The 25,236-nt window shown below is 50.6% G+C and overlaps 1 protein-coding gene across 8 annotated transcripts in view; it reads right to left on the bottom strand.

The window, feature by feature from the left end:
- SUN1 (Sad1 and UNC84 domain containing 1) overlaps nt 1-25,236 on the bottom strand; it is a 52,272-nt gene that overhangs the window by 11,957 nt on the left and 15,079 nt on the right. For 2 of the 8 annotated variants that reach the window (XM_039226012.1, XM_039226011.1), the window contains exons 2-16: nt 24,635-24,726; nt 17,783-17,971; nt 16,300-16,481; nt 15,332-15,358; nt 15,050-15,226; nt 10,033-10,230; nt 9,390-9,473; nt 9,005-9,115; nt 7,850-7,948; nt 7,227-7,320; nt 6,642-6,700; nt 6,353-6,498; nt 5,690-5,929; nt 2,782-2,868; nt 1,664-1,707 (exon numbers count right to left, since the gene is read on the bottom strand). In XM_039226012.1, the coding sequence (XP_039081943.1) occupies nt 1,664-1,707; nt 2,782-2,868; nt 5,690-5,929; nt 6,353-6,498; nt 6,642-6,700; nt 7,227-7,320; nt 7,850-7,948; nt 9,005-9,115; nt 9,390-9,473; nt 10,033-10,230; nt 15,050-15,226; nt 15,332-15,358; nt 16,300-16,481; nt 17,783-17,971; nt 24,635-24,711 (1,814 nt within the window). In that variant the 5' untranslated portion in view covers nt 24,712-24,726. The remainder of the gene's footprint in view (nt 1-1,663; nt 1,708-2,781; nt 2,869-5,689; nt 5,930-6,352; nt 6,499-6,641; nt 6,701-7,226; nt 7,321-7,849; nt 7,949-9,004; nt 9,116-9,389; nt 9,474-10,032; nt 10,231-15,049; nt 15,227-15,331; nt 15,359-16,299; nt 16,482-17,782; nt 17,972-24,634; nt 24,727-25,236) is intronic. The other 6 variants (XM_039226006.1, XM_039226005.1, XM_039226007.1 and 3 more) reach the window with 6 other exon arrangements.

Here is a 25,236-nt window from a genome sequence, read left to right as displayed (position 1 = left end):
AGTATTCCATCGTATAGATAAACCACATCTTTTTGATCCATTCATCAGTTGATGGACACTTAGGCTCTTTCCATGTTTTGGCTATTGTTGAGAGTGCTGCTATGAACATTGGGGTACATGTGCCCCTAAGCATCAGCACTCCTGTATCCCTTGGATAAATTCCCAGCAGTGCTATTGCGGGGTCATAGGGGAGTTCTATTGTTAATTTTTTGAGGAACCTCCACACTGTTTTCCAGAGGGGCTGCACCAGGTTACATTCCTACCAACAGTGTAGGAGGGTGCCCGTTTCTCCACAACCTCGCCAGCATCTAGAGTCCTCTGATTTGCTCATTTTAGCCACTCTGACCAGCGTGAGGTGTAAAACCCACATCTTAAAAAAGAATAAATAGGGGCGCCTGGGTGGCTCAGTTAAGTGTCAGACTCTGCTCAGGTCATGATCTCATGGTCCGCGAGTTCGAGCCCCATGTCGGGCTCTGTACTGACAGCTCAGAACCTGGAGGCTGCTTCAGATTCTGTGCCTCCCTCTCTTTCTGCCCCTCCCCTGCTCACAAGCATGTGCTCTCTCTCAAAATAATAAAAATAAAACCTGTATCTCTTTTTAAAAACTATAAAAAAGACATCAGAAAAGAGATAAATTCAGTAATGTTGAATATGAAATTTTCATGCTACTGGAACAGATGACTGAAGTGAAAAATGTAGGACTTCAGAGTTTTTCTTAATAATTCCTATTTTTACGTAGGAATTGTACATTATGATGCAAAATGTTGCGGTATTTTATTTGTTGGGGTGGGGGGAGGTGGCTGGTGAGCTGCCAATGTTGCGTGTCTCCAGACAGCAGAGTCCAGGAAACCCATTTTAGCATCCACATATCGGCACGGCAACACACCCTCTTATGGAAACACAGGCTCTGAGAGGGAAGTAAGATGTGCTGTTGTTAACACTCATATCCGTCCCGATGGGAGGATATATGGGGTCTAAAACAGTGATACAGGATGTATAAATGTACGAAGTTAAAGCTCATCGTCCGGTCCCCCGCGTGGAGCCGCAGGAATGACCGAGTGACAGAAGGGCACAGGTGTCACATCTAAACACACCAATGGGGGGCTGTGCATAGGACCATGGAGATAAAATCAGAGTGTGTAGAAAATGAGACGCAGCTTTGAGTGTGTCAAGGGAAGGGAACCCGCACAGTTCTAGGATTCGGGGGAACTTAAGAAGGTGCCGGAGAAAAGGCCGGGGCAGTGAGGACCCGAACGGCACACCCCCAGGGAACCGCTTGGTGACAGGGCTGTTTAGGAGCCAAAACACTGCCCAGAGGTGGCACAGAGCCCCCATCCCGCACGTGAGAAGGCCCCATACAAACGGGAGGTCCTGGAGGGCAGGGGTCTGGCCCGCGTTGAGAGGCTGCTAAGGTGGTGAGAGTCCAGGCTGGGAGGCCCACCTCCTACCAAGGCCCAGCATCAACCACGCCCCAAGGGTGGCAGGGAGCCTCTCCATCCTCGGGTGCCTCCAAGGATCGCCGGCAAAGACGCCACTGGGAATGTGTTCACCCACAAAGCCCAGTAACCAGAGGTGCACACAGTGCCCTGCTAAATGAGTGCTATGTTCCACATAACAAGGAAACACAGAAAGCAAAATATGAATTTATTCAAAATTATCCTACCTTGCTGTTCTCAGCTTGGTCTGTTCTAATTCCTTCTGGATGGCCTAAAAAGTAGGAGAAAGAATCTGTTTAAACACAAGAGTTACACACTACCATGTCACAGATCATACCCCTGCTTAACCATGTACCTCCGTAGGGAACTACATACATTGACCTGTGGGTTTCCCCCCTTGGTTCCAAGCCCACGCCGCCTGCTGGCTGGCAGGCGAGGGGTGTTTATTTTCAGGTGTCGATAGAAAACTATTGACAGACCTGCAACGTGCATTCAGAGAGTGTTGCGCCCTCACTGGGAACAGCCTGATGCACGGTCCACACAGGCAGCTCCTGTACCCAGCACCCAGGCCAAGAAGCCAAACACTGCTACCACCTCCAGCAAGTCCTTTCTGAATGTGGCAGGACGAGGAAATGACAAATTCGCACACGAAGATGTGACTGTGAACATGCTCTATCCAGAGACACAGGTGCTCACGAGGCCACGGCGAGCCAAGAACTGTGCCTCCTCAAAGTGTAACTGAACACAGGTGGGAGTCCTCACGCGCAAAATGAAGGCCGTCCCTGCCCTCCTGCTTCCTTCTCCGGCTGCCCCCCCACCCTCAGTGCCGCAGAGACTGTGGTCAGCAGGTTCCCTGGGCAGGATCACGGCAGCTGCCCCACGGCCCCACACTGGACCCGAGGTGCCTGATGACCCCAAATCTGAGTGCCCTGTGGTCTCAGTGGCTCAGATCAGAGCCAGCATTGTGGCCTCCCCCCTCTGCCTTCCGCGATACCTAACAGTAACAGCTTTTCCACCAGAAAACTAATCTTGTCAAAGTGGGGGGCCTGTGGGACATCGAGGAGAGGGAGGGGCCCTGGAACCTGGGGGGCCACAGCTCGGTTCCCCCGGCTGCCGCTTGGGCTCAGGTCCCCTCATGCGCCTTGGAGTCCAGGGGGCAGACACACCTACGAAGCACTGACGCGGTAAAGGGGAACTATGAGGAGCAGGCGATTTTTCAGTTTTACAAAGGACAATAACAAGTCCCCAAAAGAGGCACATTAAAGGCCGAGGAATGTGACGACGTGGGCCCGTCGCGAGGGTCTCTCACTGCTGAGGCCACGAGTAAAAGGTTGAGAACGCATACCTCAGATTTTTCTGTCAGCTTTCCAAGAACGTCCTCTAGGTGTGAGAGGCGTGATTCGTGCTCTCGGCGAAAGGTCGTGGAGTCGCTCTTGGAGAAAATTAGAAAGGAACACGAGTGAGCAGGTGGAAAAGGGTGTTGAGCAGCAAACACCTGGCAGTCGTATCTGTCCAGAATGCCAAACACTTGAGGGCACCCTGTCACAGCCTGGCCAGGCATCCTGGGGCCCCTCCAGGTCCTCACCTCCACCCCAAACCCCAGATCGCACACGCCGGTGCTCAACACGCTCCCGCTTCTCCAGATGCGAGCAAACACGTGGACACAGGTGACTTCCAGGGGACACCCACGTGGAGGGCCCCCACCATGTGAGCTGCCCCCTGGGTGCACGACACATGGGCATCCCCCGACGCCCTGCAACGGCCTGCAGCAGAGCGCACCGGGTGACAAAAGTGACAAAGTGCTGTGCACACAAGTTCCTCTCCCTGCTTGCAGGACAGGACACTGACAGTCGCATCACATGAGAAAATTTTTCCAGCACAGGTGAACCGTGGAAAAAATGCAGTCTGTTCAACCTCTTCCCACCAATTTGGTCAGCAATTCTTGGAAAGTAAAGCTCCACAAAAACCATCAGCTATGCTCTCTGGCAAAAGCTAGAAAATTCGCTGCCTACTGTCTAACTGGATGGCAGGGACAGGCATCGTGTCCCCTGAGTGACTACGACCCAGGCCAGAAGACACAGAAACAGAAAGGGATATGATACTTTCATCATTGGAAGTTCCATTTGTTAATTATACCCCATCTCTTCCAAATTATAACCACAATGAGATATAAAAATTCACATAAAAATAAGATTAAAGTAGAACAAAGGGATGCAGGCCACAGGGCAAGATGAACCCAGGTCACTGACCCACATGGAGCTGTGGGCTCCTCGCCGCCACGCTGGGCATCATCTTTGCCCGCCACCTAACAGGACCAGGCCATGATGAAAGGGGCCCCCTGTGCATGCCACCGGGCACCTGAATGTGGCCGGTGCGACAAAGACCTGACTCTGTATCACCACAGGCAGGTGGGGGCAAGACTGATGGTACGGACGCGACACACACACACACACACACACACACACACACACACACACACCCCAAGTATCAGGTGACCAAGACAGTGACACGAGTGTGGGCCACTTCCCTGTCAGCCTAGGACCCTGTCCTGCATTGCAACCAGCGTCGTGATCACACTGCACCCAGGTCAGGGCTGGAAACCAGGTAAGAAAAACTGATGAAACCTGTACGTAAGCTAATCTAATTTAGAGCATGAATTTAATAAAATGAGCCCAGAATGCATAAAATGTGATAATTTATAGAACACTAGACAAATTGGTTCTTGGGTTTGTGTGTTTGGTTTTTTATCTGTTTCTTTTCTCCACAAGAGAAGGAACTAAACCATAACTAAAAGAGCTCAATAGGAGCTCAGGTCCTTTCACCCCTGCAGCGGTGACAGCATTTCAGGCTGCCTCAGCCAGGAAATGCTCAAGATCAACACGCTACCTGATGTGATTCTGCTCACCCAGCAAATGTGCTGCCCACAGGGACAGATTTCACAACCCGCCACCTAGAATGGTCCAGCTGTTTTGTTTCAAACCAGCATCTGTCTTGAGATGGATGCACTTCAACCCTTCCCACTATTCCTGTCCTGTCTGCAAAAAGCTGGCCAAGTTCCCATTTACTTTTTCCATCTACATTAGCCGGCCAGGACAGACCAGCCCTAACTGAACCAGCGGGCCTGACCCAAGTCCTCCCAATTTTACAGTTGAGAAACTGAAAATGAGCAACAACTGAGGACGCCAAGTGCGCCTAGAGCAGGAATGAACACTCCAAGCATGGCAAGTGGGGGGCAAATGGGGAGCCAACTGGGGGGGGATGCTGGGGTATAAGCAGGGATGCAAGAGGGGGTACAAGCAGGGGTACAAGTGGGAGGACAAGCAGGGGGACAAGCGGGGGCCGTGCAGAGAAGCCACTGTGCCGTCACCTCTGCATCCTCCCACACTAGCAACGCATTACAATGACAACCAGTGACGTGACTCAGGCCAAATCCGAGTCAAGACAAGGGCCATTCACTCCACTAACACTCACTGCGGTCCCCATCGGGTGTGAGAACACAGTGACTCGAATGGTGGGTGGGGAAGGTGGTGGTCGGGGCGATCGGGCGAGGCAAATGGGGTGGGCAGTGGTCCGCCCGAGGCCAAGTCCAGGTGGGGGACCAGGCTCTGCATAGGGCCTTGGGGGTCCCCAGCTTGGAGGCCGAGCGCACCAGGGAGGGAGCAGAGATAGCTGTGTGAAGAGGGGGCTCTTTGCTGAGACAGGGGACATTAGGGAGAAGTAGGTCGTTGGGGCCAGGGGCAACCCAGATTTGAATGATTTCAACCCAAAGAATCTAAACACTGAATAAATATTCATGTTAGATCTTAAGAAAAGAAACATCCATTCTGGGGAACCTGGACTGACTGTTCTGTCCTTGAGAAGAATAGCAAACAAACACAGCGTTTTTCTTAAGGGTTCCACGCGGAGGAGAGCTCCTCCTAATCACTGCGTGACCATGAGAGTATTTAGATCACAGACCAGTATGTTTCAAATCAGTATTGACAGGAAGTGCAAAGCAAATCCCAGCTGCAGTGAAACTTCACCGAATTACGACGTTCAATCCATTTTCAGATTAAAACGCAGGCCAGGAGCCAACTGCAGAGCAGGGGACCCAGAGCATGCCTCCCAGAGCGAAAGACCCTACTGCGGCACCTGGTCACGGGGCAGAGCGCGGCTCCCGGCCACCAAGAGGCTCAGCCGGCTGTCACCTCCGCGCCCCTCCCTCTCCTCATCCCCACCAAGAGAAGAGACCCCAGTCGAGTCCTGAGCATCACCTGGGGGCCCGGCAGTGCGCCAGCACGCACGTCCTCTAGGTGCTGCCCTAGCACGCTTCTGACCCGGGACAGCGTCCCCTGGCCGTCGCCATCCAGCTGGTCTACCCGTGCCTGCAGTTTCTGAAGCAAAGCTGCCAGTCCTTGGAGCTTCTCGTCGTGGCCGTGACATTGTCCAGACAAGGAGGCCACCTGCCTCTCCACCCAACTCATCGGATGTCGGGGGAAAGCCTCGTCGCCACCCTACAGCAGGACAGCAAGTTGCAACCACAACACACATGGAAAATTACGTCTGGTGTCAAATAATCTTACAACACTAGCCACTGCAGCGAAAGGTCCCCTAAACGCTATGAACACACATGACGATGGTCGTCATCGGGGATCTTCCCCACGTGGCAGATATGGGGGTTGCATTTTCTTCTTCATGTACTCTGTGTTCCCCAAAGTAGGGAACACTATTTTTTTACGTTAAAATTAACTGAATGAGATTTCTTAAATAAGCATCACCAGAACTACATCAGAGCATTTAAGGATCAAGTGTTAAGGCTTGCTTCTTTGATGCTTCAATACATTTTCTACAACAGGGTGCCTGTTCCCTATAGTATGAAAATCCACCCTGAGGAGTACAGACGGGGAAGCCGGAGAGGGGGGCATCTAGGTGGCTACCTCTGGCGGCCGGCTCAGGTGAGGCGCATCAGGTGTGAACGTGCCCTTGGGACCGTCCACCCTCTGGGTTCCATGTGCGTGTGTCCAGTTGAGCACAGGAAAGCCTGACAGGAAGTCACCCTGGCCCCACAGGGACAGACCTGCACCTGGAAGAGGACACGGACCAGCTGCACGTGTGTATAGACAGTGCTCTGCAAAACGTGCACTGAGATGCTCAGTTCTCTCCCTCATGTTCACCTTTACATGTATATATTAACCGTCTAAGGTAAGTGGGTGGAATTCTACTTACCTAGTAAAAGTAATAATGGAATGAACAAGATTAAAAACTTGCAAATGTTTCGAAGGCACCTAGGAATAAAAAGGAAAATATTAATTCGGGAAAAAGAAAAGGCAGGGTCACCATTCCATTTTTACTGCTCTGCATAATTTTATACCAAATAACCCCACCTTTTTCTCAAAATGACAGTTGACAGTATTAGAAATGCAGTTACACTTGTTTGCTTGTTTGGTTGCAAAGTGGGCTCCGTGTCTAAGTGGGGCTTGGACACTTGACCCTGATCTCAAGGATCGCACGCTCCCTGACTGAGCCAGCCAGGTACCCCACAAAATAAATTCTTTAAAAACACCAAGCTGAGGAGCACCCAGGTGGCTCAGTAGGTTAAGTGTCTGACTCCTGACTTTGGCTCAGGTCATGATCTCATGGTTCATGAATTTGAGCCCCGCATCTGGCTCTGCACTAACAGCCTAGAGTCTGCTTGGGATTCTCTCTCCCTCTCTTGCTGCCCTTCTCCCCCTTGCTGTCTGTCTCTAAATGAATGAATGAATGTTAAAAAAAACAAAAAACACTGAGTTGACAGGATACCAGTTTCCTTACCTTGTAAGAAGAAACACATTCAGCCAAGAAATCAAAGTAACAAACTGGTACCATCCAATGCCTAGCCACCAGAATATTCCAGAGGCTGCCTTCCCTAAAAGAGAAAACACCAAACATTCTAAAGAAATGCTCTTCGGGAAATCAAATTCCTAAATAGACAGTTTTTGTGAAGGCCAAAAGAGAAGCACAAAGAAACTTAACAAACGTCATGAAAGTATGTTAAGATGAAGTAGGGATGATGCATATAAAGATGGCAATTATCACAGCAGGAATATCCGTACAGTCAAACACAGGGACATCAGTAAGCACAAAGCAGTATCTAACGTGGACAGATACACGAAACCAGATAAAAAGGGGAACCCCCAAGTTCATGCATTCTCAATTACAGTTACATCAAGCAGCTAGACTTACACAGGACACAACAGAGAGGAGAAACACAGATGCTCAGGCACCCAGAGGCACAGTGTGTTAACACGTCTGAGTAATGAAGAACAAAACACGTTACATCAAGTATCAAAGCATGTAACCCGAAAATGAAACTCATTGGTCAGGTACAGCATTTCTTACAGGGGCCTAACTGCCCACAGCCCTGGAGGGAGCTAACACAGAGCCAGAATAGCCACCTGGAGCAGCCACGGCCAGCCAGAGAAGCGATAACAGTGTCTTCGACACAAACCATCCAGAAGCTCCGATCCTTTGCAGCATCTGTACCAAGAGGTGACCTGTGATAGACAAGATGTGTGCAAGAGGGACACACTCAAAACTCAAACCGCAAAACCAGCTCTCCATAGTTACAGTACAAGAAATCCCCACTAGGATCCATTTTACCAAAATTCTCTCAAATCAGTTACATCAAGAGTCTTTCTAAAGGAGAAAAAAACAGCTATTTAAAGTCCAAGCGAGATTCTGAGACTCCCTTATGAAAGGGGGCTACATTCAAGTCCTCCTAACGCAGGCAATGCGGACTCCCCTGGAGGAAGCCCCGTGGGCGGTGGGTGGCCCCCCCCAGGCCCACCGCGTGCTAACAGATCTGCCGATAGTCTGTAGCCACTAGGTGAGGCTTCAGTGACCCCAAACACCACACAGGTGGGTCTTCACTTGATCATCCTAAAAGCTAACACTTTCTAGTGACATTTCTAGGATTTTGAAATTACCAACTGCAGTACCACTGGATGATAGTAAGACGATAAACTTTGGTTATCAAACATTACACGTTACATAAGGCAGAAAAACTGCTGAAAGTTATATACGCGTTTGCGTGTTGACTCCTGACACTATTAATTCCAACATTCCTGATATGAAAAGAAATATCGTTTAACAGGAATTTTTAATCTATCACTTTATGCTTTATTAAGAGTTAAAAGACTATTGCTTTTGAAGCTTAGCTTAAGAAACAAAAAAGCTGTCTAAAAAAGGTGCCCCTTTAGCAAGAGACTTACAGGTGTAAGTTAGAAAACATCTAATTTTGCATGTACTCCTCCATGTCGCAAAGGCTCAGGACACAGCAGTCACAGGGACGATGCGACAGGGTGTGGGGCAAGCATAAACTCCACCCCGGGAGGGTAACCAGCCTCTGTACACCTTTCATTTCGCCCCAAGTAAGTCACTTCTCATACATTTAACTTACACTGGGTACATTACAAAGGAGCTTTTGAGAGAGACACACTGTATTTTAAAGTCAGGACTATTCCTGTCAGTTTTTACAACACAACAAACAAGGAGCCACAGCATTTGTGAAGAACACAGTAAGAACAAAACAAGAAGGTGTGAGAGACAACCTGCATAAGAAAAGATGTGCCAAATGGCCCCTGCCACCCTTTCTGGCCTTGAGGACCGCGCGCTGGTGTCTGTGTGCGTCTCAAGGAGCTTCCTTCCCTTACAGTCATCGCCTGTGGGTGGTGGTGACAAGCAGTTAATGTGACAGATTGCCATGCAGACCTGGTCACTCTCAACTGTGTATGACAATGGCAGTTTGAAAAAATTAGGAAACTCAATTATGCAGAAAAACACATATGTTTATATCAAAGCAAATGCAATCTGGGGGCTGCTGGCGCCTCTTATGGCGAGGACCGCATGCCCAGGGGACCGTCCGGGTCTCACGCTGCCACTGTGGCAGCCACTGCTGACGCCCAGCGTCCCCACGCGCGGCGAAGCCATACTTACACAGGGACTCCCCATTTACACTGAGGCGGCCGTCCTCTCTGAGAAGCCCTCCTACATCCACTGTCCCATAGTGACTGGAATGAGCTGCAATACACGCAAAAGAGGCTCAGAGACGCTCGTGGAGGCTGAGCTCACACGCTTCCAAGGCGCTGACGGAGGCCACACGGCCAGAGCGCACGCGAGGCCAAGGCCAGTGGCTGCACGGTGGCCGATGGCTCAGGTGCACAGGCGAGGCAGGCGACAGGCTATGCCAGGGACAGGTTTTGAGGCCCCCACCTGGCTGAGCAACACACCCACAGCCAACGCAGAGACAGGCCTCCGTAAAACTGGACTGAGAACCACATTCTAAATGCCATTCCAATAAATGATTTCTGCCGTAAAAAGGGAAGAAGAATCAAAGGTTGAGTACATTAACTTCTTAAAAAGTGACTTTTTAAAAAGTCACTTTCAGAAAACGGAACCAAAGCAGCACGTTAGAAAGTTCCATATGCCCCTTATAGGAAGACCCAGAGCACCATGAGAAAGTGCGCAGTAAAGGCACGAGAGGAAAAACAGGGATGAAGCGCCACGCAGGAAGAGCGGTGTGTTCTCCACCTTGAAAGCATTATTATGTGGAAAAGGAGGAAAAAAATTATTTAAATACCTTTTGATTCATGGCTTTTTGACTTATAGCTTTTTGATTCGCGATCTTTTGATTCGTAACTTTTCAATTTGTAATTTCCTGATTCATAATTGAGCTTCATTAAAACCACTCGAAAAAGGTGGACTAAGAATGACGACAAGGATGACGAAGTGTCCTTGGCCAGCCACAAAATCCTATCCAGGTGAAAAGAGGCACCGCCTATTGAAAAACCGTGAACATAGTTATTTCTTCCCACAAAGCCGACATCTACTCCCTTCAGAAGTCAGGGAGCCAAGTTATTCACTCGGGGTGGAGCAGAACCAGCTTTTCAAATGTACATCAGGGACAGCTTGAGAAAAGCTGTCACAGCAAATGTCACTCTGCCTCGTGTGGTACGTGTTGCCTCCTGACAGATGGAGCGACATGGCAAACCCGTAGAGACCAGCCCAATGCCAGAGCCCTGTCCCAGGCGAGCCTCCACAAAACAGCCAGTCTGAGGAAACCGCACCCCAGCTCTGCTGACCTACACCCCCAAGTCTAGATACTGCTCAAAGCCCTTCCCTCAGATGGCCTCTGGTCCGCCCAGTTTACTCTGTCACTGCCTAGAAAGGACCCACAGACACGACTGGCAGCTGCAGGGACGCCTGCTCTAGAAACCACTGCCAGGAGCACCGGGGAGGAGCGGCTCGGTTCTGGAAGGCCTCAGCCAGCAGCCCCTGCGGTCCTCGACTTTTTATCCGGGCCCAGGGCTTCAGAAGATAAAACGTGATTTCTGTTGACGCCGTTTCTATTAACCTAAAGGTCGACAGTCTGCAAGTTCCGGGTGCCAGAACTCTGCATTCCGGACAGGTCTCCGTCCCCCTCCCCGCGGAGACCTGGTGGCACAGCAGGGCTTGCCCGGGAGCACTTCTGAGCCAGGCCCCCATGCCACCCGGTCAGGGGCCCTTGGCGAGCGCGCGGCAGGAAGCTGGCTGGGGCTGCTGCAGTCTGAGTGCGCGTGATTTTAAAGTAACAAGGTGAGCTTTTTTATGGAGGCTACTTGTGGCCCGGGGTGCAGCACCAAAAGCACCCAATGAAGGCGGGCTCGGTCCCCACGCAGCTCACTCTCCTGTCCTACACTCCAGCAAAAACTGGCTACGAAGCTCCGCACAAATAGAAAAAACTTATGAAGAGGTAATATACATGGTCTGGTTCACTGATGATCAAAAACCCTTAAACTCCTTTTTTCACCCACCAAATGAGCACAAGTTCAAACAGGAACAAGGAAGACCCAGCAGGAGTATGTGGGGCAAGGACCACTGCGCTGCTCTGGTGGGACAGCAATGTGGTCGGTCTCTGAGGAAGTCAATTGGAAGAATCTATTTAAACTGAAATCGTACAAAATCCTTTTCTTCCCAGCAATGACATCTACGTAGGAATTGCAAGTGGGAACAGTTTTTTAACTATTTAATTGCTATGGTTTCTTCGGGAGAGCAGCTTCTCCTTATTTACAGCCAAGCCCCCAGGGGCGTCTGGGTGGCTCGGTTGGTTAAGTGTCCGACTTTGGTTCAGGTCATGATCTCACTGTTGGTGAGTTTGAGCCCCGTGTCAGGTTCTGTGCTAACAGCTCAGAGCCTGGAGCCAAAGACAGGGATTCTGTGTCTCCCTCTCTCTCTGACCCTCCCCTGCTCATACTGTCTCTCTCTCTCTCTCTCTCAAAAATAAACAAAACATTAAAAAATAAAAAATAAAAAAAAGCCAAGCCCTCACATCTCAGCTGCTCAGCTCAGGGACAGCACGTGCAGCTGGCGCCACAGCTGTGTCACGCTACAGCCGTTCCCCTGGTGTAGCCACACCACTTCCTGGTGGCTTTGCTCCACTTACCCAAAGGAAGCAAGCATTTAAGTCCTTCTTTCTCTAGAGCCTGAGGCTGCTCCAAGAAGCAAAATGCTACTCTTAAGCCACCAGGACTTGTTTTGGAGCAATGACCTATCTTTAACTTGTACCTTTTGTTGGGGGACTTACGTGTTGCCTTAGTAGGCAAGACAGAGAACATGGATGGATCTGTTTGCAGATCCCCTGGGTGCTCCCCTGTGAAAGGGCCCATGGGTACTGGGGGCCTCCCAAGTTCCCAGCTTCCTAGGAGGAATCCAGTCTGTCCCTCTGCACACACCCCATCAGTGCCCTGCTCTGGAGAGAATGGCTAGCTGTCCCAAGGCAAAGACTTCCAAGCCTTTTAAACCGTAAACCTTTTTGATGTGAACCACAAAACACATTTTGTCAAGGTGTACTTCACCGGAACCTCAAAGGGTTCAGTACTTAGAAACCATGTGGCTCACATGGGTCCATAACCTCGAACACACATATTCTAGTTTATCTACCCTATAGAAGGATTTGCCCACATACACAAACAGGTACACACAAGGAAACACCCAAAGAACGTTGTTTCCAAAGGCATACAAACAGAAAAACCTGAATATCCACCTAGACAGACACCGATTAAATAGAATTTGGTACAACCATAAATGCTACTAGTGTTACACAGGTATCGGAAATAAAGTCACTCTCAATCGGCACATAAAATGAAAAAAGTCGCAAAGTCATGTATGTACTATACTAGCATTTAAAACAAAACAGAGTACATATTTCCATAGGTACAAAAAAGCAAAATATAGGTGGGAGTTGCACAATATTGTGAACGTACTAAAAAATGCCATTTAATGGCATACTTTAAAATGGTTATTTTTTACATTATGTGCATTTTCCGTCATTTTTAAAAACAAAAGAATTCACCATGATCTACTACTATCAGCACTGGTTCCCTGGAGAAAGGAGAACAGAGGGAGTGGGGGAGGAAAGAACAGGGAAAGAGAAAGGAACTTTTTTTACCTGTATTGTTCCACGGTTTTACAACAAGAATGTAAGTAAAAACAAAAATAAAGACACAAACGTACACGGGGTTAATTCATGCTACATAGTCTGCACTGGGCAGTCGCGGGAGAAGCCTGCTGGACCCACCGTGTAATGGGGTCAGCTCTGGGTGGGGTGGTCCAGGAGAGTGGGTAAGCTCTGGGTGGGGGGGGGTCCGGGAGACTGTACTGTCCTCCTTGTGCATCTCTCTCATTTCCAAGTGTTCTTCGGTAGACACTTTGCCCAAATAATTAGAAGGAGATGGTTTTGAGAGTAAGAAATCAGTGTTGGTCATACAATGATCCTTCTAACTTAAAAGAGCAAGGGAGATGATAAACACAGAAGCCCAAAGCAAACATAAAAACAGAACATGTTTTCTCCGCAAAAACATTCAAGGCCAATTCAAGCAAGACAGTGTGAGGAACTTCCAGAGGCTACTACCTCTGGGCTTGGGCTACTACCAAGCCCACACCCAGCACTCCTGCATCTGAGCTGAGCTGAGGCCACTGACCTGCAGTCAGGATGAGACAGATGGCTGTGGGTAATGAACACATGGGACCTTCACTATGGGGCAAGTGAGAAGCCACGGGAAAGCAGCAAGCATTCCTACCCATGTGCACTGGTCTGTAAGCACCACTGCTGCTCCAGGCGATGGCCGTGCAATGCACTTTCACTGAGGAATGAGGTTATGCTCTGCTTGGTGACACTAGGCTTTGAAATGCAGCCTCAGTGTAGCCACACACATGGCATCTTTGACGGTGACACAGAGTTCAGTCAGGTGCCGGGCCCCCCTCGGAGGGTTAGCTCGCAGGAGGTGGCGTGGCATCTCGGGGACAGACCCCTGGAGGCAAGATGCCCAGTCCCAGTCCCAGCCCTGTCCCTTGCCAGCGAGCATCCTTAGCTAACACTTGATGTGCAGGTCTAGAAGATGTGCACAGCCACGGTACCACAGGGCCAATGAGGCCGTGGACAGAGAGAGCCCTGAGATGCCGGACTCCACAACCCGGAAGGCCCAGAACGAAATCCCCATGTCATTCCGCCCCTCACCCGCCCCTTTGGCCTATTCTGCTCACTTAAGAGCTGAGAGTGTCAAGGACCTACAGCAGACAGAACCAGAAGCTCGAGCCACAAGGCTAAGATGCTAAAAGAGGAATAACTCTCCGGCCCGGGACCATCCTTCATCACTTTAAAACAGTCATCTGAAAAGGTCCGTGTGCCCTTATATGTGGGGCACAGCCAGGAATGCAGCGAGACACAGATGACAGGGCACCCTTGTGGCATGTTCGTCCTGCCCTGTCTGCCAGAGGGGGCCCTCAAGTCTGCACATGGGCACTTGCATTAAAGAGACGAGTGGCTGAAGATGCGGGAGCAAGGCCAGGGCTCCCTGGCCTCTCCATGCTGCGGGTGAGCCACAATCACGGGGCAGGAGGCATGGATGGGCCTGGGTCCCTGAGCCATGTGTTGGACCCTGCACGGGGATCTGCAGCCACACTCCCCCTGAGGACCTGGAAGAGACCAGAGCCAGGAGCCAGGCCCAGAGGAAGCCTCCAGGACGGCCTCCTCCAGGGCGGCCTTTGAGGACCTCCCTACTGGAGCAAGAGCAGCTGGGACTCTGAATGAAGCCCATCTCTACAAGGCAATCGGCCTCAGTCTCCTGTGAGGACCTTCCACAACAACCATCCTGCCGCCTGCCCCCACCCCCACGTTCCCACCGAACCTCCCCAGGCCGGAAGTGACAGCACAGAGCCCAGAACGCACTCTCCTCGTCTTGCACACATAAACCCCTCTCACGGTCAGTTCCTGCCATACACGTGAATACCCGTGGTCTTGTGGGACAATAAAGTGGCTGCACGGCGCCATTACGGTCTCAGGGAAGAAGGAATATTCCTTTGCTCACCCCAAGTTCAAATTCACAGAACTTCACGCACTCCTGCGTACAAAACTACCAGCCACAGAAAATGCAAATTCAAAGATGAGGAAGAACAAAGCTTATTTTGGGCGCGTTTCTTAAACTTTTATCAGATAATTTTGAATTCAAGTCAACGACAGAAAGTAGTGTAGGTGCTAAAAGGCCTATAAAACTATGTTTTTTTAAAAAAATTATTTGGACATGAAATCTTTTTCGAACCTTTAAAAGAGACAGACTCACGTTTCTGACTGCCGTCCCTCGAGTACACCCGCGACGACAGGCTGTGGGGAGTGGCGCGCGCCGTGAGCGTGTCCCTGCGCTCCGAGAGCAGGGCACAGTCTCGGCAGGTGTAGCCGTTGCTCCGGAAAGCGCCTGCTGCCAGATCCCCGTTTCCCTGAGTGGCAGCTTTGTTTCCACCTGAGTTTTCAGAAAGTAGAGGGAACCCATTTATCACCACCTGTAGATACCTACAAAAACTTCCACCTTGAAAAGTGTATTAAAAGAAAGGACTAAGATAATTACCTTTGAGATCTCCGTCATCGTCAAGACCTGAAACACACACACACGCGTTTACTCATAAGCTCGAATTAGCGGAACGAAACCCACACACACGGAAAGTAAAGGTTACAATGGTTAATAAATCGACATTTTGGCAATAGTCAAGATTCACTCCCTGAAATGCCTACAGGTAACAGAAACTCCTCCAGACACAGGCAGCGCATTTTCTGGTTCGAGGTGAAAGCACATCTTTGCGGACAATGCACACCTGCACACGCACACCTGTGGACCAGGGGTAGATGCAGAGAAGGACCTAGGGGAGAAAGCCTTGCCCCCTAAAGCAGGGGCAGGCAGGAGCCTCTGCAGCAACGTTCACCGCCCCATCGCGTGCGAGCTACCCTTGCTGGCTGAGTGGACCAGGCTGGGCACCTAGCCCCGGGCTTCCCCCAGCCCACACATGAGATTTGGGGAGCTCATTTGGACCCCCTCATCCCCTCATGGGGGCTGCCCCGAACACAAGGCGGCACAGGCAGGCAGCCGTGTCCCCTGAAAGCTGCTGTTCCCTGTGGCCATCACAACGTCGCTGCCTTAGGTCAAGACGGAGCCCACACTGCTTTCTTGTGCTGGTACAGCCACACAGGCCGCTTCCCAATGACTCAAAAATACTGCGTCTGCCCTGCTGCTTAGAGCTGTCTGAACCCGAAGCCACACCGGTGGACTCTGCAGCCCCTGCGCTTCAGCACCCTCCACAAACAGTATGCTCAGCGGGAGGGCTCAGGCTGCTGCCGGAGAGCTTCCGTGTCCATGTCGCCTGGACGGCTCTGCATGCGCACGGCCAGAGGCCGCTGCCCGCATCCTGTGTCTGAGGCTACAGGAATGCCTTGAACCTTCCCGGACCTTCTCCCACCCCGTGCAGGGCAAAGGGACTACCTGGCCAGGACTTTCCTCCTTCCAAGACAACCTGAGAAATACCCGAACGGCAGCTAACTCACCCCAGAAGTGGTCCACTTTGGTTTGCTCACGGATCAGAGACTCATCCAGCACGGGAGGCCGCACACAGGCCACGCCTGATGTCAAGGCGGCGCCCCAGCCCTCGGCCGAGGACAGGACCTGCCTCGAGGCATGGTTGACACTAACAGCTGGCTTGCTTGCACTTCTGCGCTGCTTTGCTGTTCTAAGAAGGAACAGAAGGAACAAGTTTACGGACTTCTAGGAAATACAAAATGATTATATTTGACCAACACAAAATCTTTGAGAATATGGTTATTTTTAAGGCAACACTTTCTTATGTCTTCTCTGCTGGAATAAAACACTTATCAACTTGAACAGGAATCCTCAAGCTGGCGTCCCACAGCTGCTCCTAAAATTGTACACACAAGACAGTTTTCAGATTATTCTGGGCCCCGTGACCCCAAAGTGATTAAAACTGTAAAAATCTAATAAAATGACTCAAAAATAAAAATTCTGATATATAAAGTTAACCCTTCTGCTTTTTAGAACAAGCGTGTGAACAGACATGCACAGCGGGCATTCTCCATGGTCCTGGGGAGATGGCCCTGCAGTAAGGACAGCAGGCAAGGCTGTCACCTCATTTCTGTCCTCCTGCTCGGTGCAGAGCTGGGGCAGGGAGAAGACCCTCCCTCCTTACAGGAACAGGTAGCAGGGGACAGGGACCCAAGTCCGCACGTGAGCACACTGCATCAGGAAACCGAGCACGGTGTCGCCCTGTCCTGCATGTGGAGCTGACAGGGGCGCTCAGGTGCACGCACGAGCCTACTGGACTGCGAGCCCACCTTCTGGCTACCCCTCAGCGACGTGCAGCACTTGGGAACTCAGCAGGGCGCCCAGCTTTAGGTCGGCGTCCCACCAAAGGTGACCGTTTCTAGCAGAGACTCGCCATTCTCACGTGGGAAACAGCACACGGTCTCTAAGCGGCACAAAGACCATGTGCGCTGCTCCTTCCGGGGCAGGCGCGTGGTGCTGGGCATGTGGAGAGCTTAGAAATCGAGTGAGCACAGTAACTGGCCACCGTCACGAGGGACCTGTTAGTTCACGCAGACTCTGACACACGGACACGGGGATAGCAACGCAGGGTTCATCCACGGCGTACGCAGCACCGCTCGGCCATCTGGGAAGGCACCCCTCAGCCGCATTCGGCTCCCGCTACAAGGCCAGCCGTGTGGACGGGCACTGCACAGGTTCCCGGGTTGCCGCACCCCTGCAGGAGTCTGAGCTCAAACACAGAATTAGAAACTTTGGCCAGTTTCTAATGGCACAGTCCATGCCAGACAGGCCATGTGGTCTAGAATTAGGGTCAGTCCTCAGCACAGCACAGGGACGACTGCATGCATGTGCAGTGTCTGCTATGTCCTTATATAACCTTAGGTGCATGAGTGTGGTTTCACATACCGAAAACCTGTGTACTTGTTTCAATGGTGTTAGCGCGTGCGCAGGAATAAGGAAGGCAGTGCTTACCTGGCAGCTCTGTCCCTCAGGGAGGCGGTGCCACTGGCACAGGAGTGTGCATCCCCAGCCTGGCCGTCCTCAGTGGCACACGCTGTGGTGACCAGGCGCAAACTGCGGCGGGACATTCTTGGAGAATCGAACACGGGGTCCAATCTGTGCTCAGTCTCAAAAGCCAGAGCATCAGAAGAATAACTCGAACTAGAAGGAAGAAAAGCTTGTCAGAAATAAATAATGCTGACAGTCGTTTCTGAAACAAACTGGACGATGAGCGGGACATATAACAATCTAGTGCATGTTCTGAAAACCAGCCATTACTGTGTGATGACTTTTCTACACAACACAAGTCATGCCAGACACTCTGGCCACACCATCTGTGAGATAAAGTCCCTAGGAGCCTGAGTACTTCCAGTCTAGAGCTGGTCCTAAGCATGGCTCCAGGATGTGCTCACAAGAACCTCCACTATGCGGGCCTGCATCAGCATCATTAAAAATCAGAATATATTTGCCACGGACTCCTCGCCTGACAGAGCAGTTCAGAGAGAGCGACCACGTGGCATCTAACCCACTGTGAGGAGCAAAGGAGACAGGAGGACACTCAAGTGTAATGCCATGTTGCATCTAAGTCACCATAAAGCCAGACACAAGCTTGTGATAAAGTTACTTCAATACCCTTCCATGGAATCATCTTTTTTTTAATATATTTTTATTTATTTCTAGGAGAGAGAGAGAGACAGAGTGAGCAGGGGAGGGTCAGAGAGAGAGGGAGACACAGACTCCGAAAGAGGCTCCAGGCTCTGAGGTGGCAGTCAGCACAGAGCCCGACGTGGGGCTCAAACCCACGAACCGCAAGATCATGACCTAAGTGAAAGTCGGTTGCTTAACCGACTAAGCCACCCAGGCGCCCCCCATGGAATCATCTTAAACTAGAAGATGCATTCTTTTGTGTTTGGTTTCCCAAACCAAGAAATACTGACCCACAAGGAGGCATCCAGGGGCCATGGGAAAACCACTCGCGCTCAGGAGAGCAGACTGGGCCAAGGGATGGAAACCACCAGGAACCTGGAGTCTCTCGAGGAAATGAGGCAGAAGGGCACTATAGCCTTGTTTCTTTAGAACAATACTTTCAGGATCACATCTATGACAAACGTATTAGATCTGCCACTAAGCAGACCGAGGGCAGGTAAACCCGAGGCTGCGGTCGCCAGGTGCACCAAGGGGTCACACAGCCTCCTCACTTCACCAGAGGCAGCATGGGAGCTGAGGGGCCCCACACTCAACCCACGTGAGTATGCAGCAAGGATGCTGAGCATAATTTTGGTATAATGTACAAATGGCTATTTTCTTCAAAAAATATTTTATACAATTACAATCTTAGTTGAAGAAAATCATGTGATTTCACATCAGAATTTATCATGTACACATGGATCAATTCCCACCGCCCCCCCCCCCCCCCCGCAAACCACCAAACTCTTCCTTTTCATCTAAGGACAGACATTTATGAGCAACGTGAATATCCAAACACAGCAGAAATATCCCAGTCTGCCCACCTCTGTCCAAGCCCCAAACCAGGTGTGACTCTCAGAGCAGTCAATCGAGGCCACTACGGAAATACATGGAAGCAGGCAAGCTGACAATGTGCCCAGAACACCACCTCCCAGCCCAGACCACAGGCCCCCGAGGCTCCAGCATGAGGGCACGACAACACTGCGCAGTGTGGAAGGGGTCCCAGATTTCCAACACAGAACGTGGAACCCCTCTGCCAGCAGAAGGGTGCCCCAATCCCTGTCAGCATCATTAGAAAGACCCCGCGCAGAACGAAGTATGAGAATGTTACAACAGCAGACAGTGGGAACTGTCCAACAGCAGGGGAATGGTTCAATAAAGTGGGACACGTCCGAATTCTAGAACACTGGGAGGCTGTTAAAAATCAAGAAAGACTTGTGTACACTGTTAAAGGAAAATATCCTATCATCCTATTTATGTTAAAGCAAACTATAAAACAGAACCACATGGGGTCAGTAGAGCATGTGACTCTTGCTCTTGGGGTCGTTGAGTTCAAGCCCCATGTGGAGCCTAAAGCTTACTTAAAAAACAAAAACAAAACCCCTAAGAACCCCAGAAGCACGTATTCTCATATATACAGAGGTAGGTAAAGGCATACAGACCTGGAAGGTTCTCTTCAAACTATGGGCCCTTTCAGTCTGGACCCACCTGTGTGGTCACACCCAGGGACACTGGTCTGGTGCATTTGAGAGTCACGCCTCCACCAGTGCTGCAGTCTAGGGACCCACCCCAGGTAGCTCTGCAAGTGTGCTGTTAAGGCACTTTACTCTAATACAAGGATATAAAAGGAGACACTAGAAAGACCCTGAAGAAAATTACAGACTGAATCCTTCAGAGCAGCATTTAGTTTGGTTCCTTCCTCAATCAAATGTTCTTTTAAAAATGTCTGCTATTTAGATGGACTTTTAATTAAAAGGCCAGGAAAAAAACCTACCACCGTTGAAAGCTAGAAAATACTGACGTGAGGCAGCCCCAAGCCATGGGCAGGTGGTCCAGCCTCCAGCCAGGGCTGCGTGGAGCCATGCGGTCATAAATGAGCAGTTCAGCCATCAGCCCGGGTTGAGTGGGCAAAGCAAGGCCCACATGGGGACAATTCTAGGAATCTGACCAAACCTCCATGGGTCTGCTGACCTGGGTGTGTGACTCCAGTGGCTGCCCCTGTGACCCCTGATCCTTTGTCACCCACCAGCTGGGATCTTCCACAGCAGTGGTCCCTCAGCCTCACCAGGGCTCCAATGGGGATTATGGTCATAGCACCCCCACCCCGTGATTCCCCTGCCCTGTTGCCGCCTCAATCCTGGCAGCGGTGAAAATCCCCAGGATGAACCTGGATGGTGCCGACCGCTGCACGCCCCTGAGTTCATGGGCCTCTGTGCCAGTGGCGCTCGCGTGTCCCCCGCCCCGGCAGGCCTCCTCTTCTCCCTCCCACCTCACCCCCGCCTCTGGCTCCCCACCAAACCAGCTGCACCAGAGAACTGCTGTCCCCTCTTGGGGGGGGGGGGCTATGAGGGACCCACATTCACATCGCCCTTTCCCCTCCTTCCGATCACAGCAGACGTGCCACCATCCGTGCGCTCTGGACTGGATCTCTCCCACTCTCCAGAAGACCTTCTTGGTCTGGTACCTCTTCCCTCTCCCAAGTCTTCAAACACCCCATGGCTCCCAACCATCGATCAGCACCTGGACACACTTCCTATCCCCGCGGTGGAGAAAAAACTGCCCTCAACAGAGCCAGGCCTTTCTCCTCCCAACCAGCCACACGCATTGTAAAAGCTGTCTACACTCACTCCTCGATCTGTTTCATTCCGACTCCTGCCCCCGTGGTTGCTGCCTCTGCCCACGGACACCCACGGAGCTGAATTCACAGCCGATATCCCAGCCTGGTCACTGTAGCACAGGGCCACTTTTTCAGAATACTCTGCTCTCTTGGTTCTGAGGCAGACACTGTGGTGCACTTATGTGGGAGGCTGACATGACCAAACAGCAACTTTTCCAGGTGGCCTGCCTCGGAGAACAGGCTGCCCGGACCTGGCGTCTCCTCCTCTTATGTGGGAGGGGTGGGTGGCATCTCTGATGGGCTTCGGGAAAAGTCAGCCTCCTGCCCAAGCAGTGTCCCTAGGGCTGCAGCCCCATCGTGTACAGCCTGGGGGGTTCCTCAGTGGTGGTGTGGCCCGGCCGCCAGCACTGTGCAGCCTCCACGCACCCTCGATAGGAAGGAAGTACACAGTCATGCCAACAAACAATCAAACCCTGGGACTGATCATACCTCTGCATCTAATCACCAGCTTACAGGAAGCAGATGGGCACTTCCGAGGCAAATAGTCAAGTAGAATGGGAGATTCCTGATTAAGCTGATTTTAAACAAAAACGAGAATCTGGTAATTTGGCCACTATTGGTATATTACAGAGATATCAGGGATTATTTTAAATTACCATGGGCTTTTTGGTGTGATACTTGTATTCTGGTCAGTTGTTTTCAAAATATCATTTTTTAGGGGCGCCTGGGTGGTTTAACTGGTTAAACGTCTGACTTTGGCTCAGGTTGTGATCTCAGTCTGTGGGTTTGAGCCCCATGTCCGGCTCTGTGCTGACAGCTCAGGGCCTGGAGCTGCTTCAGATTCTGTGTCTTCCTCTCTCTGCGCCCCTCCCCCACTAGTGCTCGCTTGCACTCTCAAAAAATAAACAATAAATAAATAAATAAATAAATAAATAAATAAATAAAATATCATCTTTTAGAGATTTGCTTCAAAACAATCCACCGGAGAGGGAGGGAGGGAGCCCAGTTCCAAACAGTGGAAGCTGAAGGGAGGCACAGGGGCTTATCACCACCCTGACTTTCACCTACCACTCTCCACAGTAGAAAAACATTTCAGTCAAATAAATGAACGTCCAAGATGCTGGTGGTCCCTCCAAGTGTGTAGTGAGGTGTTAAGGACGAAGATCAGGGCGGGGCGGACAGCCAGGGTGCAGTCACCAGGGCTGAGGGAAGGACTTGTCTAGGAGGTAGTGGGGCACATGCGTCAAAGTGGGGCTGGGGGATGGGGGAGGGACAGGCAGTGAGATCAGGTGGCTTCCAGTAGAGCCGGGTGATTCACGCAGGTTTCAAAGCCAGGGAAATACACTGCACAAGCAGAAGGACAAGACACAAGCAGGCGGGGGCAGGCCCCTTCCCACTGTGCCAGGGGCTGCCTGTGAGTGTCAGCATGGGCTCCGCCACACCCGCCAGACACTTGCCCCATCCGGTCCCTTGGAGCCCGGTCCTGCACGCCACACAGCCACCCAGACCAGAACCTGCTGCCGCAGACCACTCGGCTCTCCCCGCCTCTCCTCCTTCGTCTCTGCCACAGCTGCCCAGGTTGGGCCGGGGCCCTCATGCAGGCCACCACGGTGTCGCACCTCTGCACCTGTCCTGGTGTCCGGGCCACCGCACCCCTCTACCCAGCCGGCAGGCTGCACCCACTCCTAGCGCACGCCTGGTCATGCCGCTCCCGGCCCAACGCCCTGCCCAGGTTCCCACTGCCCTCAAACGAAGTCCAAGCTCCCAGCACCCTGCACCAAGCACCTCCACCGCCTCTCCTGCTCCGGTCTTCCCGCCCGACCGCATCTACACACACATCTAACTGGAGGAGGGCCGCATGCACTGAAATTAGCGGTGCTGCTTCCCTGGTGCAGAGACTCACACGTGTGCGTTTTTAAAAACTGTATTTAAAACAGGTTATAAAAGCTAAAAATAATTAACCGAGCGTAATTATTTTTATACTCTGCAATACAGAACAAGGAACAGTTTTACTTGAGCTGGGCCACTCCCTTTGTTCTAACATATTTCAGAACTTTTGACAAAAACAGTCAATAATCTAGAACTGTGGATAGAAACTCAATCATTCAATGTAAGGTTTGACTAACACTGTTAGAAAATATTTTTGTTAGGGGCGCCTGAGTTGCGCAGTTGGCTGAGGTATGACTCGATTTCATGGGATCGAGCCGCATGCTGGGCTCCATGCTAAGCATGAAACCTGCTTAAGATGCTCTCTCCCCCCGCCTCTGCCAGGCTCATGCACTCGCTCTCAAATTAAAAAAAGAAAAAGTGTCTTTGTTAAAATACCTTCCAATTCTCTTAAGGGTTCAATTTATTTTTACTCTTTAGAAACAAGTCCTTGAAAAAAATTACATGAGCATTTTCCTTGTGTGCCCTAACGGTCTTGCCAGAACACAATAGTTTTTTTTTCTTTTTTAAAATTTTTTAACGTTTTATTTATGTCTGAGAGAGAGAGAGAGAGAGAGAGACAGCGTGAGCAGGGGAGGGTCAGAGAGAGAGGGAGACACAGAATCAGTAGCAGGCTCCAGGCTCTGAGCTAGCTGTCAGAGCCCGACACGGGGCTCGAACCCACAAACCGTGAGATCATGACCTGAGCCAAAGTCGGATGCTTAACAGGCTGAGCCACCCGGACACCCCCCCACCCTTTTAAAAAAAATTTTTAGGTGTTTATTTTTGAGAGAGACAGAGCGTGAGCAGGGGAGGGGCAGAAAGAGAGGGAGACACAGAGTCCAAAGCAGGCTCCAGGCTCCAAGCTGTCAGCACAGAGCTGGACATGGGGCTTGAACCCATGAGCCACAAGATCATGACCTGGACTGAAGGTGGACACTTAACTGACCGAGGCACCTAGGCATCCCCACAACAGTTTTCTAACTGCCAAACCCTAACCCACGTGGTACTGTATTTTCCTTTGGCACTAACCCATATTTTATAATTCATCTCAATAAACCCTCCTTCCTGGTGAACTATACATGCAAAGGGCTACTCAGCAGCTCTTAGACTTAGCTGCGAACTTCAGTATCATGTGAGAATAAAAACAGAAAACAAACCTAGCATCTGACAAAAGCCATGCTTTTCAAACCTTGGGTTTCGTCAAAATTCTGTTTAGGATACCTCCTCTCAAAGGCAAATCATTTTCCAGGTTATTTCTGCTCACTTTAAAATACCCAGCCATCAATATAAATCACAAAACCCTCCCTGTAACCACAAAGATTTATTCTAGACACCGCAGCCACTTGGGTGTGGTCTGAAACAGCAGTACATTTGCAATGACTCATCCCTGAGTCATCAGAAATGTTCGGTTTTCAAAACCAGCTCACAATTTCCATGTCGGTTTAGCAAAGCCATAGTATGATATAAACTCTGCAGAAATGTTCACTTTCAAAAGACAGCATGTGGTTGCAAGTAGCAAGAAGTGCCCATAAATCCAAGGCATTCGAGAGCAGGAGGCAACCAGGAAGACGACGGAACGTAGGCACGCTCACCTGAGTGCGTATGTGTAGCCAGTGTTCTCGGGCACACACTGAGGAGGGGTGTACGTGTGGAGCCGAGAAAAGTCCATGGTCACGGTCTCATACTGCAGAAGGCAGGGGAGAAAGCAATGCAGGGTGTTAAGAGGGTAGAAACACACAGAGAAGTGCTGTCTGTCACAGCCAACCTAGGGCACATACTCAGTGACTAAAACGTCACCACCAAGATTTTAGTAAAACAAAGCTAGGCGCTTTTTGTTTTTTATTTTTTAAACAAAGGAGACAAAATCTTTCCATAGCTACAAACCCTTATGTGAGGTGTGGTTCCCTACAAAGACATATCCTAGAAGCAAAAGGGAAAACCCTTTTTTACTTATGAAGATTGGGGCACTTCCAAAAGAAAACAGAAAGTGACTCAGACCATTTTCAAAGTGTATTTTTAAGTTCCTAAAGATGTCAAAATGTTCTTATGTAATAAGTTTTCGTTGGTACTAAAATAGAATAGATACTTGGGGCACCTGGCTGGCTCAGTTGGAAGAGCATGCGACTCTTGTTCTCAGAGTTGTGAGTTTGAGATCCACAGTGGGCATAGAGATTACTTTAAAAAGGCGGGGGGA

The sequence above is a fragment of the Hyaena hyaena genome, unplaced genomic scaffold, assembly GCF_003009895.1.
Source record: "Hyaena hyaena isolate Hyena2069 unplaced genomic scaffold, ASM300989v1 scaffold_20, whole genome shotgun sequence".
Classification (NCBI taxonomy): domain Eukaryota; kingdom Metazoa; phylum Chordata; class Mammalia; order Carnivora; family Hyaenidae; genus Hyaena; species Hyaena hyaena.
The sequence above is the reverse complement of the archived record's forward strand: the minus strand, read 5'-3'. Positions and strand labels throughout refer to the sequence as shown.